Raw genomic sequence first — 19,926 nt, forward strand, 5'->3', positions numbered from 1 at the left:
CTAACGAAAACAAGCATCGGTTTCGGGATAAATCCACCGACGAGGAATTCACAGTAAGGTTGATTCTAATTGGCTGGGAGCTACATAGCTCACAAAGCCGACATCGGTACTGAGAGAAATTCCGCTGCCGGGGAGCTCTTAGTCGGCGTAGGGTAGATTCACCGCCGGGTAATATCAGAGTAGATCACGACAATCCTGGAAGCTAATTGGCTCAAGAAAGCGGGTATCGGTGTGGGGAGAAATTGCTCCGTCAGGGTAGTCTCAGTCGGAGTAGAATGAGTTTCCTGCCGAGGACTATCCGAGTAGATCGTGATAAGGCTGAGAGCTAAATAAGTCACAGAAACAAGAGCTAAACGGTCCAGGAAATCCGCAGCTGAACGGCTCACTAAGACGTGATCTAAATGGCGAAGTAATAGAGGGAGACGAAAGCAACAGAGAAGTTGAGAGCTCAATGAATCAAAGTTTGAGCCATTTTATGGATCAAGTGAGGCTCCGAGAGAACTGCGGAAAATTCGCGAGCAAAAGAGATAGGTGCGAAAAAAGTAGAACGAGCTCCCCATGACGTAATACCATGACGTAGTTTCATGGGGAAGAATGGCGAAAAAAGAGTAAAGATTCTTATATCGGTTAGGCACGAAAGTGAGTCGTGAGTTCCACACAGAGCCCAATACACTACAGGCCAAGTTTTTGAAGCTTTTCAAACCATACCTATAAAAAAGAATACACAAAACATGCTTTTTTTCGATCTCAACGAACTGCGTCGAATGCTATTGGAGTGCTCAGTTAATCAGTCTAAGCTCGGAGCGAATGCATAACTTTTCTATATGAGAGATACAAAACAAATCATATTTAGGATATAACCGCAGTAACATTCGAGTGTAACGCCACTTATGTTTTTGGCGTGAACTAGTTTTGTAGCAACACAAATAGTTTTACGAATACCAGGTTTATTATTCATGATAGCGGGAGCTTGGTCATAATTGTTGCAAACGATTCATTTTATGAAATTGAAATGAATTTATGAATAGATTTTTTTTGTGTAGACGTCCTGGAAAGCGTTCCGCATTTTCCAATATGCTGAATTTAATTCCAAAATATCCTAGGAGCACTCATAAAAGGTTGGAGTCGTGGGTTCCAATCTCCGAATAGCGTGGAGAACGCGCAAATTCAGCCAAAGTACACTGTTTCCAGAATTACCTTTGTCGATCACTGTCAGTTCATGAATCTTGCGAAAAGATCATCAGCCAAACTGAATTTGTGCAAATATCTGGAATACGTACATCTTCAATAGGTTTCTTTAGCGCGTCCGGTATTGATCTCGAAAGATATCAACTATTCCATAACATCAACGATTAACAGGTGCCAACAAATACGTCAAAATTGATCAAAAGACAATCAAAATTTTTAATTGAAACAACCCACGATAGCTCAACTTTTTTATTTAATCATTCTATTCCATTTAATGATTTCAACTAACGAATTCGAATATGAGTTTTAGGAAGCTAGAATTACATCAATCAGCTTATATTTAGTTCTCTGTGATAGGTGAACCGTAACTAGAACTGACGTAAAGAATCCGGAAAGTTTTTAATTGAACTTTTCGATTCTGTTTTTGTTTTCTTCTTTGGCCACTACAGTATCCAGCAAGTAATTTGGAGCTATCAAAAGGACACAATTTCAGCTGCTAGTGTATGCTTGCAAAGAACAGGCTGCTAATAGTTTTCCAACAGGTTAACTCAACTCTCTATGCGTCCTTGGCATGTGGGTGTAGTTTTCAAAATCAGTTCAATTCCACTCATTTACGCTTCAACGCCTTTGTGGCCTGGTGTTAGCTACTAGCTAGTATATAAACTGCTCTTTTTTCTCGCCCTCATTCTGCTTTCCACTCAATAATGAAAAAAAATTCTCTTCGCGTTTATTCGCATAAATTGCATTGCGGGTAAAAATCCGATCACTGCTTTCATAACAACAACAACCAGCTAATTAGCTTACAGTTTATGACTTTAAATTATGATCTCATTATAGAACCTCCCCCACCCAGAAGGCTAGTGGCAACCCGGACAGAGGGGGGATGTGACGAAACCACGAACAAGGTGCAAAAGCATTTGCTCCCGGCCGCCAGTTACATGCTAAATCGAAATTTGTGGTTTAAAAATAAAAAAAATAACATCGTTCTACATGAACTGGACAAAGCTGAACAGATTGTGCACCGGAAATGATGACTCCTTTAATGTGCGGTCTTGCAATAAATTTGTGCACTAGCAACCAGGTTACGGTTTGTCACCCATGTCTGTTCGGCAATTTCGATAGGGCTACTAGCTCAGAATGGGCACTGGTTTGGAAAACGAAAAACAAGAAAACATTTCCAGCTGGAGAGTCAACTTAATTGGGTATTAATTTTTAGCGGGTTGAGTTCAGAATTGAACTGGGTTATGCTCGATAAGCCTCTAATAGGATGTTTTTATTTCATTTACGTAAGTGGGCATGAAAAACACCGAAGCGGAAAATCTGTTAAGAATCATAAACACTGATACAAATTCGCAAGGCCGGCGGATAGCGTGGGTAGTATGGGTAGTACTACCCACTCGAAAATATCCGAGAGGGGAAATACCCACTCGAAAGTTTGGGACAATCTAAAACCTGAAATTAACCCCATATTTGTCTCGCGCACAAAATGCATGCGTCTGAAATTTCCAGATGCACAATAATTTCATTTTTTTATTGAGATGCTAATTTTTTTTGGATTACAATTTATTTTTTTTGAAAATATGGTATAATAATTAGGATTTGTTGAAAATTTAAACTTATTTTTTAGTAATAATAAGGGGAATATATTTTAACACATCTACATCTTAAAACAAGGAAATCAGATCTATATGCAGAGTAAAATATTAGTGCATTTTTATGCAGAATAATGGATGCAGTTAATTTATTTTTTTTTTTCAAAAAATAGATATACAATTTGTTTTTATTATTTGATTAACAATTGAAACAAGGAGAAACGTTATTAGGCTTATTTTAAGGAAGGCAAAAGAGAAATTGATATCAGCATCAGAGTAGAAGAGACCGTATCAGGGAAAGTGAAAAGAGTCCGGACAACAATATTGGGGAAAAGAAGAAATCAAATTTGCAGCTTTTTGGCAAACGTAAAAATACTACAAAATATCATGAACCGGATCGCCGACTGCCCTCCTTGGATCCGCTGGGAGCTCTGTAGCTGATAGCTCATCAAACAAATGAGAAGAGATAACTAAATTTGGCTATCTATCGTGTTTAAAAATCTGTAGGGAGATCGAGGATAACTAGCACATCTCGGAGTGGAACGAGGCCGAAGGGACGGAGATTTGGCGCTAGGGCACTAGGCGCACGACCAGGCAACATGTTTAATATTGCGATAATTGTCATCATAAGCGCAGAAACCGCTCTCCACGACTCCACTACACCGGAGATGCTCAATGCTCATCCAATGATAATAATGACTGGACATGACCCGAGATATCATCCGAATTAAGTCACGAGCCTTATCCATCCCCTTGAACCAAAGCTTGTTTGTGTCTTTGGGGTTCCTAACTTTCCATTGTTCAACGAAATTTCCTCTGACAAGAAGTACTGAAAACCTCGTTGAAGCTACGTGATCTTTCATGAATATCACCATCTAATGCCTAACTGTACACCTTTTCTCATTACCATTCTAATCTAAGTGTCCGCCTTTATCGTCATTACCCGGAATGGAGCAATGCAAAAGAATTCAAACTTAGGTATTCTGATATGATTTATCAGATAAAGAATTAAGAAATTCCCATGTCTTCCCCAGAAAATGCAAGGAGTGCATTCCATGCTCCGTCGAATGGAGAGCATCCTTGGAACTCTAACAATGTGGACATGGTCGTTGATGGGTAAATATAAAACCATCAGTTTTGTGGGGAGAATGTATGTAGCACAGCCTCTTTTATGATCACCCTCATCACTACTGTCATAACAATTAGCATAGAAGCGATGCATAGCTGTCATCATTAAACGAACGCTACAGTGATATGCGCACTACAATGCTTAGCGCGAGCATCTTTGCTGTCAGATAAATTTGTGTGTTCAAAGAGCATTGCGTTTAAATAAAGTATTATCATTTCATCGCGAAACATCAATTGTTTGAGTGTAGATCTATATAGTGCTGTTGTCGCCGAAAAAGGATGCTTGGTTTCGTGCATTCGGGTTGAATAGAATACATAACGTAGGACCTAGCCACCAGATGAAACATTATTTCTCTCGTTAATCCTTCGACAAACCGGTGTCAATAACCGCGTTTTCATCGTTCATTAAGTTTTTCATTGACGTTTCTAACGTTGCGTATCTTCGGAAAAAATCAGGCGTTCTGACATTCAAAAAGTCCTTATAGGAGCCTTTCACGTACAATTCTGAGCGCGAAGTGAGGAGACCGTCCACTGCTGTTTGAGCCGGATCACGTTTCGTTTGATATTTAATCGCAGTGCCGGTAATCAAGCCAGTTGAAACCTTGTATGCTTCCACCGGAGAAATTTCTTGTTTTGATGCGATTATTTCGGATATAGTGGACGAGTAGCTGTTCCAATCAGTTATTAGGCATTCAGGGAATTCCAGGTAATCTAATTAACAGCTATTTAAGTGGTAGAATCGGCGTAGATTTGGCGAAATACACAATGTTCGCAGTTCATTAAAACCAATTTCTATAGGAGTGCCACAAGGCAGCAGTTTGGGTCCCTTACTATTTCTACTGTATATAAACGATATGGGCAGATTTCCTCTTGTAGGAAAATTGAGATTGTTTGCTGATGATGCTGCTTGCTTCTACGTTGGTAAAGATGTATCATATATTGAAGTTCCTATGCAATCGGATGTAGTAATGCTGAACGATTACTTCAATCAAAATATGTTATCATTGAATGTAGCAAAAACTAAAACAATCGTCTTTAAATCCAGGAGAAGCTGTGTAAACACAACCTTGAGATTATCTCTAGGGCAGACTAATATAGAACAAGTTACGGAATACAAGTACTTAGGTCTGATTTTAGATGAAAAATTGTCTTGGCGCTCCCATATAGAACATTTGGTCAAAAAATTATCACCACTATACGGACTAATCTGCAAACTATCTCACTTTATTCCATCAAAAATCCTGAAAAACATATATTTTGCACATTTGCACTCTAGGTTGCAATACTTAGTAAGCGTATGGGGAGCTGCACCAAAAACTGCACTTCAACAATTGAAATTTGTACAGAATAAATCATTATGTGCTGTTTACAAGTTACCGTATGATTTTCCTAAAATACGACTCTTCGAGAAAGTAGTAAAAATATCTTACCCTTGCAAGCCTTACAGGATTACAGGAAACCTACCTATATTTTAAAAATAACTGCAACAGAAGACACGCTTTCAAACCAACAACTTACCAGACAAAGTCATTCGCATCACACTAGACGCTCAAATCACTTTCAATTGCATATAATTAGGACAGAATACGGAAGAAAAAGGTTAACACACAATGGAATCATTATGTACAATAACTTTCCCACTGATATAAAAAACTCAACAATTATGAATTCATTCACAAAAAACTGAAACTTCACGCAGAAGCGACATGCAGTTTTTATGGGCTATATGGTGACGAGCGAAAATTTGAAAGTAAAACTAACTCACGTGCGGTAAATGTAATGACTGCTTTGCCCTTGAGATCAGTGATAATTTGAGCGGAAAGAGAACTTTTTGTTCAGCTATGTAAGCTGTCAGACTCTCTATACATGCCTTTGTAGAGTTCAGTCGCAGTAGTAGAGTGAAATATTGTTCCAAAGTAAGTTTCTTGGTGATTAGAATACTTGTTAAGCATACAAAACCTGATAACAAAAACATGATTTTGGACGTTTTATTTCACTATGGAGTTTTTCTTGAAACAAATGTTCATGCCTCAAAAAGGCAAACTAAAATTGCGACTTCAAAAAGCACCGCTCCCAAAACCCAATGAAGGCCTCTTGTTTAGCGTTTTATCAGTGAGAGAATCGATAGCTTGAAAACGCTCAATCATTGTATTTCAAATTGCAAGTTCATTGAAACTCGAGAGCTGAAACTGGCCGAGCCTCTGAGACCCCTTGCCTTTTTGAGGGTTAAAGACCGATCTTTTCTCGGTACTACCGGTACTGAGGGTGTTAGTACCGCGGTAAAGTTTCACGCCAAAAAGGGACGGTATTAGGAACTCTAGTTTATATATTCCGATGCTGAAGTTTTTTTTTCCGAAAAGATGGCATGGCTCTAAGTGTTAGCTTAGATAAATCGAGGGTCTTTTATCAAATAAAAGGGTCATTCGATTTACCAATATGAAAATGCAGCTCAAAAATTGGTATGCGTTCAAGATTCATTTTTTTTTATTTAGGCGTAAGTATTTTGCTAATGAGTTAAACGGGAGAAATTATGTGAAAAAATCGCCCCCACGCAAGATTGGAACATGCACCTTTTGGGTGTCCGGCCACCTACGCTATCTCTGGGTATGATGTCCAAGAAGAGCACATAATTATCATATTGATCATAGTGAAACTTATCCGCCCTCAAGCAAGGTCACTCAACCGACCTACGCAACTCAAGGTAATACATCAATTTTAATTTCACGCTCAATAATCCATCTCCTACGTACTAGGCACAGTTGTTGCACTTGTCGGGAAACAGTAGTGTTTAAAGCAACGATATTAAAAACTGTGTATCAGTTTTGATAGTTCAAGATAATTTTAGAAGCACAGGTACACGGCTTTCTTAATATTCCGTCTGTCGTACTGACTCGTGATCTGGTGCGTAACTTGGACTTATAATTTGATATCGACAGGTCTGTAGCGTTTGTCGCTTTCCCATCACTCGAATACCGTTAAGAACATCTGGATAAACTCCTTTCAAATATCATATCACCTCTTTAGAACGACATCTTTGTCAACTTTTCATGTACACCCGAATAGATGAATGGGTATGTCAATACTTAACGTCAACCGCTGCGGTATAGTTTCCCACTGCCGTCAAACAGAATTGTAAAACATATTCAATTTTTTCCATTCCCGGTTCGCTTTGCGGGGGATGGCTTGATAGTTGCTACGTTATTTACAAGGGGGTGGTTAGACTTTTGTGACCAAAAGCTACAAGGGGGGGGAAGGAGGGGTCGAAAATAGCTACGTCATTTGTGTACGGCCCCATTTCAGTATTTGTCAACCTCGGCACTGTTCGTATGTAGAATAATTGTATTAATAACGAGTCAACCAACCGGAATTCTGACAAACTTGTACCGGAGTTTGGGCTTGTTTCTGCCGCAATATTGACAGAAAGGAGACGGAATACACAATTTATGACTGGGGAGATTAGAATGCACAATAAAAAAATTAAAAATTCATGCGATGCTTGATACCAGATTCTCGTCTTGGTTTCTAGATGCCTGGTTCCGATTTAGGCCCAGAATCAAGAACAGATCACGGATCTGGATCACTTCATGGATCCCAACTAGTTCAGTCTGGAGCAGGACCAGTTCTAGGATCCGTACCAGTTTCCGAAACTATCCCAGCCCTTTCCCCATACGGAGTCCGGATCGGAAGCATGCCTAAGCTGACCAACTCTGACGAAAAAATCCGTGCACTGTGCGGACTGTTTGCCTGAGCGTGGTGAACGATTTCGCTTCGTTGCGGTATGGTGTACGACTTTTCTCGTCAGAAATGGTCCGCTTAAGCATGCCCTAACTTGCCGATCAGATCCTGTCTAGATTCGGATCCTCGGTTCGGATACGTGGACCAAAACCATGCAGTGAAAAACAATACAAGCGAAATGTTACACACTTTTGAAGGATCCGAAGTATTAATACAGTGCGTTTCAAAAATATAACGCCACTGCGTAAACAAAGAAAAGTCACCTATCTTGATAATTAGAATAGACATTCTGTAACACTTTGCGTTACTTCGATATCCGAAGGTTTTTACCGTGTTTTCAATTAAAGTGTATGTTTGCTAGTATATGTGAGCAATGATGTTCAGAAAAATGTCATTGCATAATTATAACGCCACTTTCACACCACTACACTCAACAATCCTATTCAACTACGCAAGCAGCTTTTCTGCTTACTATACGTTCGGTCATTTCAATTCACACCATAGCAAAGCTATGCCTCGTGGAAAAAAGCTTACAGACATTGAAAAAGGTCGAATTCTTGCTTTTCGTCAGGAAAATGTTGGAATTCGGGAGATTTCACGCAGACTCGGAAGAAGTCATCGAGTTATTCAAAATTTTTTGAAAGATCCATCGAAATACGGTACAAAGCAACGATCTAGTAGAAAACGAATCATCAGCAAACGTGATCAATCAAGAATTTTGCGAGAAGCGAGTAATTCTACAAAGAACTTGAATGATATAAAGAGCACTACCGGTGTAAAAGCATCAAAATCAACAATTTGGAGGGTCCTAAATCGTAGTGATAATATCAAATTTGCAAAAAAGAAGATGGCACCAAGACTACTTAAGCGTCATATAGATGCACGAGTTGAGTTCGCTCGTGTGAATATGGACCGCAATTGGAAAATGGTAATACCAATTCCCAATACCACATAATAACCGTGTATTCACTTCAAAATTCTTCTAGGTAATATTTTCAGATGAGAAGAAGTGGAATCTTGATGGTCCAGATGGATTTCGTGGATATTGGAGGGATCTTCGAAAGGAGCCGCAATATTTTTCAAAGCGGAACTTTGGTGGTGGAAGTGTAATGGTGTGGGGAGCATTTTCGGCACAAAGGTGTCTTGAGCTACAGTTCACAACAAGTCGAATGAATAGTCAAGAGTATATAAATGTCCTTCAGCAAAGTCTTGTGCCATATTTGCAATAAAACCGGCAGAAAAAGATGGTGTTTCAGCAAGATACCGCCAGAATCCATGTTAGTCGTGAGACGATGGCTTGGTTTTCAAGTAATAAAATTGAGGTTATGGATTGGCCAGCATGCTCCCCCGACCTCAATCCAATTGAAAACCTCTGGGGAATCATGGTCCGACGTGTCTACAAAGATAATCGGCACTTCGAGACTGTTGACGAGCTTAAATCAGCAATTCTAGAGACTTGGAACTCTATTGCCAAAAAATGTTGCAAACATTGGTAGAAAGTATGAAAAATCGCATCTTTGAAGTAATCCAAAAGGGAGGCAAGCAGCTGGACAAATGATTTTTGTTTGATGTAATAATCTTTTCACTTTGTTAGTGGCGTTATGTTTATGAAACAACTAAATAAATATGTTTTCTCGAAATTTCTTCTAAAAGGGATCGCATATTAATTTTTTACCCGCTGTACAATTAGACTCTTTGAGTGTTAATAAACTACTTTAAGTAAATTAGCTTTCGCACTTTTTTAATGGATATACCATGAGATAGGTTTATGGCGTTATAAATATGAGTAGAGCCTATTGTGACCCTATTTCGTACCCCTTGGTTTCGAACCAAGCATATGAGATAATGACAATATCGATTTGGCTAAAACAGGTGTGCAAAAAAAGCTCAAGTTATATTCTTTATTTGTTGTGCACATACGTATTCAGAACTATCCACTAAATCCAACTTTTAATTAAAACAAAATCACCTTATTGAAATATCTGCTGATCCGCCTCACTCGCGTTGTGAACCGAAACAGGACGCAACGGCGCTTAGCAAAATAAACACTTTCGAGACAGCATTTACCGCCTCATATCTCGTTATTCCGGCACAAATATATTAAATATTGCACTGATATATACCTTTATTTTAGCTGGAGAACCTTTTTACGATTATTTCGCTTTAAAAGCACTCGTCAAACACTAGAATAGGCCTAGTGTTATAATAAGATAGAACTAAATACGGGGGTTCCTATTATTGGCATGTTTTGCTGATACACTACTACAATCAAAACCAACTTTTTGCATCCATCATACAGAAAAGAATCACCAGTGCGGCCAAACCAAAACATGAACTTGAAAACATAATGTTATGCAATTTCAGGTATAAGTAATCAATTATTTCAAGTTATTCAACTAATTGTTGATCGCAGATATTTTATTTTCATCTGCACATACAATTTGGATCGGGAGGAAGTAATGTGTGATGTGAACTTTATATTCCAGTTGTTAACTTTCGCATGGTTATTTCCTGCATGCGCAGTTCTGGGCGCTCTTCTACTAACAGCTGATGAGTTTCTTTCGTGTGCGTAATGTTTACGTTTGTTTTGATCGGCTGAAAAAAGCAGAATAATTCGTTTTACAAATCACGCGTTGGCGTCCATGATCTGGATACCTAGTTAGAATCGACGCAAATGAAATATGAGGCATTGCGTTTCAACTAGATTGTTTTTCGATGAGGTGGAAATCGGCACACCCATGAGGCGATAATTGGAACGTTCAGGTGGGAATAGATGCACAGAATAGAACATTTATTTTCATTTATGCTGAAAATTGAGACAATTCTGCCAAATAAGCATTATACAGATGTTTAAGAAACAGTACACTGATACTTTATTCTGAAAAAGGTTATAGGTAATATGGCTTCTTTTTAAGTTATTCAAAAAATAGTGCGACCCTCTCCATAATGGTGCCAAAATAGGCTCATCACCCTACATTGTGTGACCTTTTTCAGCAAAATAAAAATTCCAATGATTAGATTAGGGCATATAACCCCATTGTTGTGAGGCATACTCACCGATTGCTGTGGAGCATACCATCCTTTTGTTGTGGGGCAATAGCATTGTAAACTGGGGCATTTTGCCCTGGATGAAAAAAGAAACTAGAAATAGAGTATCTGTGAAAAATGTGTAAAAATACTTGTATTAGGATGTTTTTTAACAAAAAATGAAGCAGAACTAATTTCTAAGTAATATAGCAATAAATTGGTGTAGTTGATGCGGAGATCATAGTGTTCAACGTTGAAGTATAGTTTTTTTCTCAACGGAAGCGTATTAGACCTGTTTACCCTAAATCGATCGCCTTGTACGCAGTTTACCTGGGATCAATTCCCAACCCCGCAATTTGGGTTAAAGTTTTTTCTAACAGATGTTTTTTCTAACCCAAAAAAGAAACAACCGGCTCAAAAATTAAAACCCCGATAATCGAAAAAAAATTACATCCAATTCCAGCGGACAGCGAAAATCCATGCTCCCAATCACTGAACTTCCTAAAAGCAACAAACAGGCTGCACCCTTCATGATTCAAATCAAAACTTTTCTAATAAGATCTGACTCACCGCCCATTCCAGCCCGTGTCTCTAAACGTGTCCAAACATCGACACCTACAAACCAACACCCCCAACTCAGACCGAACCGATCCAATAAACCGATTAAAAAGGGTTCGACTGAAGCTCGTTGAATAATTAAGCACCACACCGCGGGGCGATGAGCGCAGGGTTCGGTTTAAAAAATCATCGTGTTATAAAACTTTCTTGCCATTATGGTACACTCAGGTTTTTTTTTACGCGGGGGATACAGGCCGCGTAAATGAAAACCGCGTAAATTTCGAAATCCGCGTAAATGAAAACCGCGTAAATTTCAAAATCCGCGTAAATGAAAACCGCGTAAATTTCAAAATCCGCGTAAATGAAAACCGCGTAAATTTCAAAATCCGCGTAAATGAAGACCACTTAAATTTAAGAATCCGCGATAAAGGGATTGATCATTGATGGATACCGCGTAAATTTCAAAATCCGCGTAAATGAAAACCGCGTAAATTTCAAAAACCGCGTAAACGAAAACCGCGTAAATTTCAAAATCCGCGTAAATGAAAATCGCGTAAATTTAAAAATCCGCGTAAAAAAAAACCGCGTAAAAAAACCGCGTAAAAAAACCGCGTAAAAAAAACTTGAGTGTATATAGGTACCTGCTTCCCCTTCCCGCAGAACAACTCGGCGAGTGGTGGGAACAACAACCGCTGGCTGCGAAAAAACACAATTTTCTCCGTCAGGTGAAATGTCAATTAACGGAAACGTGAGCTGGAATTTGAATTACTCTGATTGCAAATCCTTTCAGTGGTTTCCTTCCAGTACCTGGTGGTCCGAATGCTGCTTTCCAGTTCAATTTCCACCCCTATAGATGGTTTAATAAAGACATCGGTGTAACCATAACGATTTTCTTCCAGGCCATTTATAAATGCGTTTATGATGGTAGTATGCCGTTGCGCTGACTTTAAATGGTATTTTACTGATGATAGCGATGATTTGTAGTAGCAAAATAAATCCTACACCTGTAATAATTTTAAGATACCTAGTTGTTTTAACAGATTATTCCAGCGGGAACCGGTGATGCAAATGAAACGATTTCTTTCTTTTTAACGTGTTTGATGGTTCTTCCCATTCACTTTCTCTATGCATATATTCCAGTGTGTCGTGTTGTTAGCTATATAGTAAAAGTGTGCCTCTTTTCACTTCCGCATCCTCCTCTTTCACTGTTGATTGGAGTGCTTCTCCTTGATATTGACCATTGTGTTGAACGTATTCGCATTCCACCACTAACCAGTGTTCGTCCTGTTTATATTACTACTCACAATCTGATGTCTTCTAACCAATTGGCTGATTATTGTAAAAAAAAATCAAGCATTCCACACAATAAAAAATCGCTACATAACTCTAGTTGTTGTCAATAATTCATTCGTTTTCTTGGATTCATCCCTAAACTCCAAAATTAAGTAACTGGATACGAAAATGTTGAAAACTATTAATATATTCTTACGTTTTTCGTCCTCAACTCTCTTGAAAAAAAATTATCACCACCAACAGGACCAAGTCGAACCAGCGATGGATGAAACTTCGGACGACAGTGCAAATATCGTCTGCTATGGCCAAGAAGCCGCCGCTCAAACGGGAGGATTCCTTTCTGAAACGATTCTCTACCCGGCAGATACCGGAAACGCAGGTCAGTGTACATATATCATAACTAAGCTGACCAACTGTGACGCTAAAATCCGTACAGCATTCTGCAACGAAGCGCGATCGTTCACCACGGTCAGCCTCACAGTCCGCACGGTGTACGGATTTTTTCGTCATAGTTGGTTAGCTTAATCAAAATCCAAATCAAATTTGTGCGTAAGTAACATTTTCCATACCATGTTGTTTTTTTTTTTTTAGTATTAAGAAAGTTTTGGGAAAATATAGTTTTGATGAAAATAAAAACAATGAAATAAATTGTTTCTAAAGTATATTGACATTCTATAGTTGTGCTAAATTTTTTTGACGAGATTTGAAAAATTGAATTCATTGTATCAAAATTCGCCCCTCAGTCTACGCATTACAATATTAAGGACATTTTTCTCAAAACCATGTTTTCAAAACAGTGCACACCCGAGCAAACGAAAAGCTCATAATACTTTTATGCTCATGGTTCGGACTCACCCCCACTATATGAATTAACCCTTGAAATCCATATTTTGGGGTATCTGTGGGTTATTGAGTAAATGTTATGGTGTTTTGATAGCGGTGAAATTTACATTGGACTATATTCATGGTCTTTTAAGGGGTTGTATGCTGTTTGGGGCCAAAGTATATTTTCTATGACAGTGGGCCAGGAGCCGAAACTGGCAAAACAAAACCGCAGACACTTTGAGTAGGATATTTTTTAAAATTGTATCTACAGAAAGGTGCTTTGGTTGCACCCGTGCCTTATTTTGGTGATGCAATTTTAACTGCATAGATGGTGCTGAGATGATATTTCGCATTTTAGAAGTTTGTACTCTTTGGTAAAATTCCAGGATATTTATTTATGACAAGATGTCGAAGATACCTAAGGTCTGTGTCTATAAGTAAAAAGGCGAATGACCCTTGTTGTTAACACATTAATAAATAAACAAACAACCTAGAAGCAGAGCCGTAGCGTGGCCTTCTGATGCCCTTGGCAGAGTCCCAGTCTTGCGGCCTTTGCGGCATTTGTCTAACCAATCTAATCGGAATGTGCCATCAATCTGAAGCACCAAAACCACTATAGTTCTGTGAAAGGCAGCAGATTTGTTTCTAATATTATTTAAAGGTCGTTTAAAGGTTACGGATGGAGCATTTTTCGGAAGATTTTGGGAAATCAGTTTACGCTCTGGTACTTAAAGGTCGAACCATCGAATTTTATGACTAGACTCACTTCGAAATCAAAATAGAAATGTATGTAGCGTCTCGTGTAAGATGTCAAAACCCTGTAAACAAACTAGCTCTACATCCAACAATACATCGATCGAAGTGGATCGGCGTATGGCGTTTGTTCAACAGACTTGACTGCGAAGGAGTGTAAAGCTGGTGCAAAAATGGGCAATAAATGCATTTTTTTTTGAAATTCGATGCAAATTTGATGTATCTGCCTCTAGTATCAGACACTGACTTCCGTTTAAATTATGCACATTGATCTCTGATCTTCTAAAGATTTCGAATGAACTGACGCAGGAATACTCATCGTGATAGTTTTCTCGAAAATTCACCCAGATATGCTCATGATTGTGTTGTGCTGACTAAAGCAAGCAAATTACGTTACTGGCGATAAGCCTTCTAGGACTACCATGTCTACGTACACGCTTCCAACGTTGAGATCGACGGTGTAGTCGCCGATTCGAGTTTGTTATGCATAGATCTACCGACGCACGAAGTTGATCCCTTGCTCCAACGAGCTAAGATTTTAAATGACAATCGCACTGGACGAGACAAAATGGTGCATCCCTTCAAACTCTTGTCAAGTTACATTTGGCAGAAGATTCCACATAACCATGCCACGTGTACGTGTGCAGCGTCCAAGGAATCTGAAGCATCCTCTTGAAAAGCGCTCTAAGTACGCCTTTGCAGAAATATTAAAAAGAGTTACGTCTCTCACCACGACAAATCATTATGCTCTCTTCTCTTGGCTGAGGAGTGTGATTCTAATGATCCCCATATGAGGACGTCATTTACTGCTCCCAAGAATTATAGGCAGATGAGATTCATTGTAAAAGCTTAAATTTTTCTCTTGGGAGACCACCCAATATACCAGCTCGCGCGAGATCTGACACAAAGCCGAAATAAATAGTTTTTAGAATTTGAGATAAGTCAAGGAGTTTTCAGCGCTTCGGGGAATACCAAAAATCTCATGTGACATTTCAACCCAGAGATTCAATTTAGTGCAGAACTCGTTGATGATCGACAATGCTGTGATATTGCCGCATCGAGTAAGCATCAATTCTTACGGTACGCCGTAGGGTTGTCTTCTCGATACAATTGATCTAGCGGAATTGGATCGTGCTTTGAGAAGAGACCCTCCCCGACAGACTTCAATTTGTCGGCGTAAATTTCAATTGGTGCCGTTGTATCCCTGTTGATCTGCACAGTAGCGTAGTCAGGGGGTTCTCGGGATTAACCCCCCCCCCCCCAAACCACAATTAATTAGATGGATAAAAATATTAATGCTGATTAATTTAATTAAATATTCTACAAAATATTTTTGGAAGAATATCCTGTGATCACTACATTGAGAACCGTGTTTGAAGCATCATGAGGACTGTTGTAAAATTTTGGGAAGGGAATCATGTAACTTATCTCTTAGCAGAAATCCCATAGTTGTCAATTTACTTCAATGAATAAAATAATTGCCTGAATTACCATTTTTGGAAGGATACTGCAAAATATGGATCAGAGAAAATTTTTCGAATGGGAAGCTAAGTTTGAATAGGTTGATTGTCTATGGAACATATAAACTTGCTCACCGAAAACTTGCATACATTTCAACATTTGCTGAAAATGTATTTTTTTTAAATTGCGTAGAGTTCAGACAAAAATTTAATATAGTTAATAACAAGAATAATATTTTGGAAACTTGTTGAAAGATACTGAAAAATGACGTTTACAGCTTGTCTCTTCCAGGTTAGGCTCGGTTTTTATGAGCATTTGATTTTTGTTGTATTATCAATTATATGAATAGCCTCTAAGTAGGCTTGGTGTATTAGTGGTGTATATTTGAGTGCTGAATTGAATGGCGTACTAAAATTTCGTGTAGTAGGTACTGGGACTCGTTGTCAAGTTGTGGACTTGAATAATGAAGAAAAGTAAAATAAATGCTCGATAATTTTTTAATGGTGACGATCACATTCATTCGAAACTGTCAAATTTCGATGTTAAGTTACATTGAAGAACTTCAAAACGTAAAGTTGCCCATTTTCTAATAAAATAATTTTGGCGGTTTATCCTACTAGAAGTAATTAAAGAGAATGTAATCTTCAAGAAAATTTAGGTCCAGTTTTAATGTCTCTAGTAAAGCTTTTAAAAATGCTATTTCAAACAACTTTGTTGAAGACATGAATATCCCGTACATTCAGAGTATCGAAAGATATTGGTAGAAAACCTTTAAAACAAGTTATTCTGATATTACTGTATTTGAAAAATCTCTTCTGTCTTTTATAAACAATAAAATTCACATTACATTGAAGGTATGAGCCTCTGAAGTAGAACTAGCCTTAAAAAAATTCCCAAATTTTAAAAGGATTATGAGTTTGCTCAGAAACACAAAGATTGTTTCCGTTTTTTTTGGAGATAGCATCAATTCGGTGCTAGCTTAGTCCTGTCACTAATTTACTATCGGATTTTGATGAGAAGTCTGTCGAAACGCAAATTCCATAACTAATTTAGTTCTCAACCCGCAATGATGGTTTTAAACAATTTTCTTCTAAGTTCAGAAAAATAGTTTTTACCTAAATTGTTGTTGTAGCATGTTGTTTTAAATCTCGATATGCTGTATTCATGTAGCCTTCATATTTCCAACAAAATTGTTTAAAATGACATTATCAATAACTTTACTGAAGGCGCCAAGTCTCTTGCTATTTTTGAAGAGTTACTTCTCCATGATTACCTCTATTCGAATTAATCACTAAAATGTTTATATCAAAGTATGCGCTATTTTATGTTGGAAAACTTCAATGTTAAGGATTTTTAAATTAGGTAATTTTGAACGTTGAATTTTTTTTCGAACATTTATCCCACTTTAAAAGATCGCATTCTTTGACATCATTGACATATTATGCAAGAAAATAATCTATAGCGGTTTGAAAACTGTTCCATGTTGATTCTCCTTGTTTGTAGCCTCGAACGACATCCGTTAGGCTGCTTATGTTTTTGAATTTTCAATAATTCATCAAACTCATATTAAATTTTGGCATGTTCCAAAAAAATCCGATTTTCATCAAACACCCCCCCCCCCCCCAACCAAATTTTACTGGATCTGCACAGCACATCGTAACAAGCGGGCCTTCTCAGTGCTTTTTGACTGCCTCAGATCTTGGTCTCTGAACTCGTCTTCCGGGTTTCGGACAAGCAGCACGAAGAGTTCGGAGCGTTTGTTTCCACCAATACGGCGAACGCAGGTTGTTCCTCTGCTCCCTTTTCCTCGGTATTGGTACAACACCCACCTTCACTAGTGTGTCCGACAATTCATTAACATTCGGTTATTGCCTCCATGAAGTACTTCGGAAAAAAATCGTTGATCGTTATTGAACACCTTTATTTTTCACTTCCGCTCGCCACTCCTTACTCTTCGCGGTGCAGTAGGGGAGCCCGGGGCTAGTTGACGGTTGGGGTAAGTTGGCGGAATCAGCGGTACTATTTACAGTGCAAAAAAGTCATCAAAAAATTGTATTTCTGGAATTCACTCCAAGGTAAGAATTTTTTTTTTTTTTGTATCTCGCCAATGTAGGAGACATTTATTCCGGCCAATTGCATGAAGATTTCCGAAAATTTGCTTTTGAATAGGGAGTACTAGTCAAAGTCAAAATGTATTGAAACTGAAATATAATAGCAAATGTCGGTTAATGTACAGTTTTCTCGAAAAGACATTCAGCACGTTTCAAAAGGACCCTTGAAGTAATTGCATCTTCATTTGATTGCTTAGGTTTTGGCGTATCCTTACATACCGCCAACTTACCCCGGGGCCGGGGTAAATTGGCAGGTTTTCCGCATCACATATTTTTGTCTCTAAAAATGGAGATAATGCATCACACACTTTAAAAAAATCAGAGCTTTTGTGTTCTATTTTGCAAAATCTACCTACATCAAAGCGGTAAAAGTTGAAAACTGAAAACATCGCCAACTAGCCCCGGTCTCCCCTACAGTTCGCCTGGTGGTCGCTGTATGTGTATTGCTCACTGACTCGCCATTTCATGTTATCCATCAGTGACGCACTAAACAATTTTACGCCGATGATGGATTTCCGGCCGTCTTTACGGAAGGTGCTCTCGGAACCTTTGTTCCCTAGCCACGGACCTGTTAAAATTCTGAAACCCCTATATCAGACAAAAAAATTGGTTGACGATTTTCATAATCTTTCTATACGAGAAAGGCAAAAATGTCCCAAAATCCAAAAAATGGATCCATGTCAATTTTTTTTAGAGATTACATCAAACTCTTTCCTTCAACACCCCCCCCCCCGCCTTTGAACATTATTCAGTCCTGCTTCTTCAGGAACCAATGTGGTCAAAGCGAGTTTGGTTTGTCATTAGTGATCTAGAATGGTACTGTGAAATCCGTTAGTCCGGAACCGGAATTCCGATAGACACAAAATTCAATAGCATCCTTGTACGTTACATTTGCAACTAAGTTTGTGCAAGTCGATCCTGTACCTACTGCGAGTTGGGGCGTTATGTTTGGATGTGGCGAAGTTGGGGCAGCATTGGGCTCTGCTAAACCTCTTAAAATGCCCTAATTCCGAATGCAGCTCCGACGAAGCGAGTCTGCTGATTTCGCTAAGATCCTTAGTTATTAGAAATCAAAGATCTTTGCAATGCATACACCCTAGCCCATGTACCGTTTGGGCTCGACGTCAGTAACACTCATTATAATCGTCAACGGACAGGACACGTAACACGAATTGGACGGCGACTTTGGGCTGACAGGCATACTGCTCTACTCCCAGAGTAATGAAGGATGACACCAACTTGACATGGCGAGTGGGCTTTCCGTCAAAACCCCTAGCAGGTCTCCGGGTACGTTCAAAACTCGTCACCAACTAATCGATGGTACTGGGTCGAATGGACCATTCCCGATTTTACGCCGATTCAGTTCTGAATACTACTCTGTATGAAGAATAGTGTCAACTCTCCCTGCTTGCATGGATAACAATGAAATCACAAGAGTAGACTACGTACAACGAGTGGAGATAGCGACCCGGAGTTGGGACCCAGTACAATGGAGAACAAACAAGGAACTAATCATATGGAGGATGTGTGGCGAACTCGTTCGTGTTGAGGTCACCACCTGTACCAGCTGAAGTTATACAGCAAGAGCAGGAGGAGGAGAAGCAACGGCAACAGCAGCAGCAGTAACAACAGCCAAATCAGAGCGAGGTGAGTAAAACTCCACAGAAGCCAAAAGCGAAATGCTTGGTGGAGGAGCTCCACAAGTTTGCGGACGTGAGAAAGTCCCAAGTAGCAATTGCAACTTGTTGAAAGTTTTAAATGTTGCACAACAGCTACAAAATATTTTTAATTGTTGGATATATTTGAAAAAAAATTCCACGGGCTTATAAACTGATTGTGCAACTATGTAACTATAGAGCTGGCCTATAGTGTTAAGTATGCAAACATCAATAACAGTTGTAAAACTAATCAGAAACTTTGCTAACTTGCACAAACAGTCTAACAAGTTGCAAATGCCTCTTTGTTTGCCATTTCACCCTAAAACAGAACTGTCCAACTACCCAGTACTCGACAAATGGCACAGCTATTGTTTTCATTATTTTTCTACAATTAGGAACATGTTGCACAACATACAAACAAAGTGCGCTTTTTCCATAACATAGTTGTTACCAAGAGAGTTACAAATACAATACAGTAACAAAGCGTGCTACTTGGCGTGTCTATAAGAACTTTAAGGAGATAGTTCTCAGAATCCGAAAGGCGCTAGTGTCTGCCGTGAAGTAGTATGACACGGTAACGCAGAGGGCTGATGTACC

At 38.8% G+C, this 19,926-nt stretch overlaps 1 protein-coding gene across 11 annotated transcripts in view; it reads left to right on the forward strand.

The window, feature by feature from the left end:
* The window catches only part of LOC131684641 (uncharacterized), a 579,369-nt gene that overhangs the window by 486,745 nt on the left and 72,698 nt on the right, over nucleotides 1-19,926 (forward strand). For all 11 annotated transcript variants that reach the window (XM_058967666.1, XM_058967671.1, XM_058967670.1 and 8 more), the window contains one exon: nucleotides 12,765-12,900. In XM_058967666.1, coding sequence (XP_058823649.1) covers nucleotides 12,765-12,900 — 136 coding nt within the window. The remainder of the gene's footprint in view (nucleotides 1-12,764; nucleotides 12,901-19,926) is intronic.

Source organism: Topomyia yanbarensis, chromosome 2 (genome assembly GCF_030247195.1).
Source record: "Topomyia yanbarensis strain Yona2022 chromosome 2, ASM3024719v1, whole genome shotgun sequence".
NCBI classification, from domain to species: domain Eukaryota; kingdom Metazoa; phylum Arthropoda; class Insecta; order Diptera; family Culicidae; genus Topomyia; species Topomyia yanbarensis.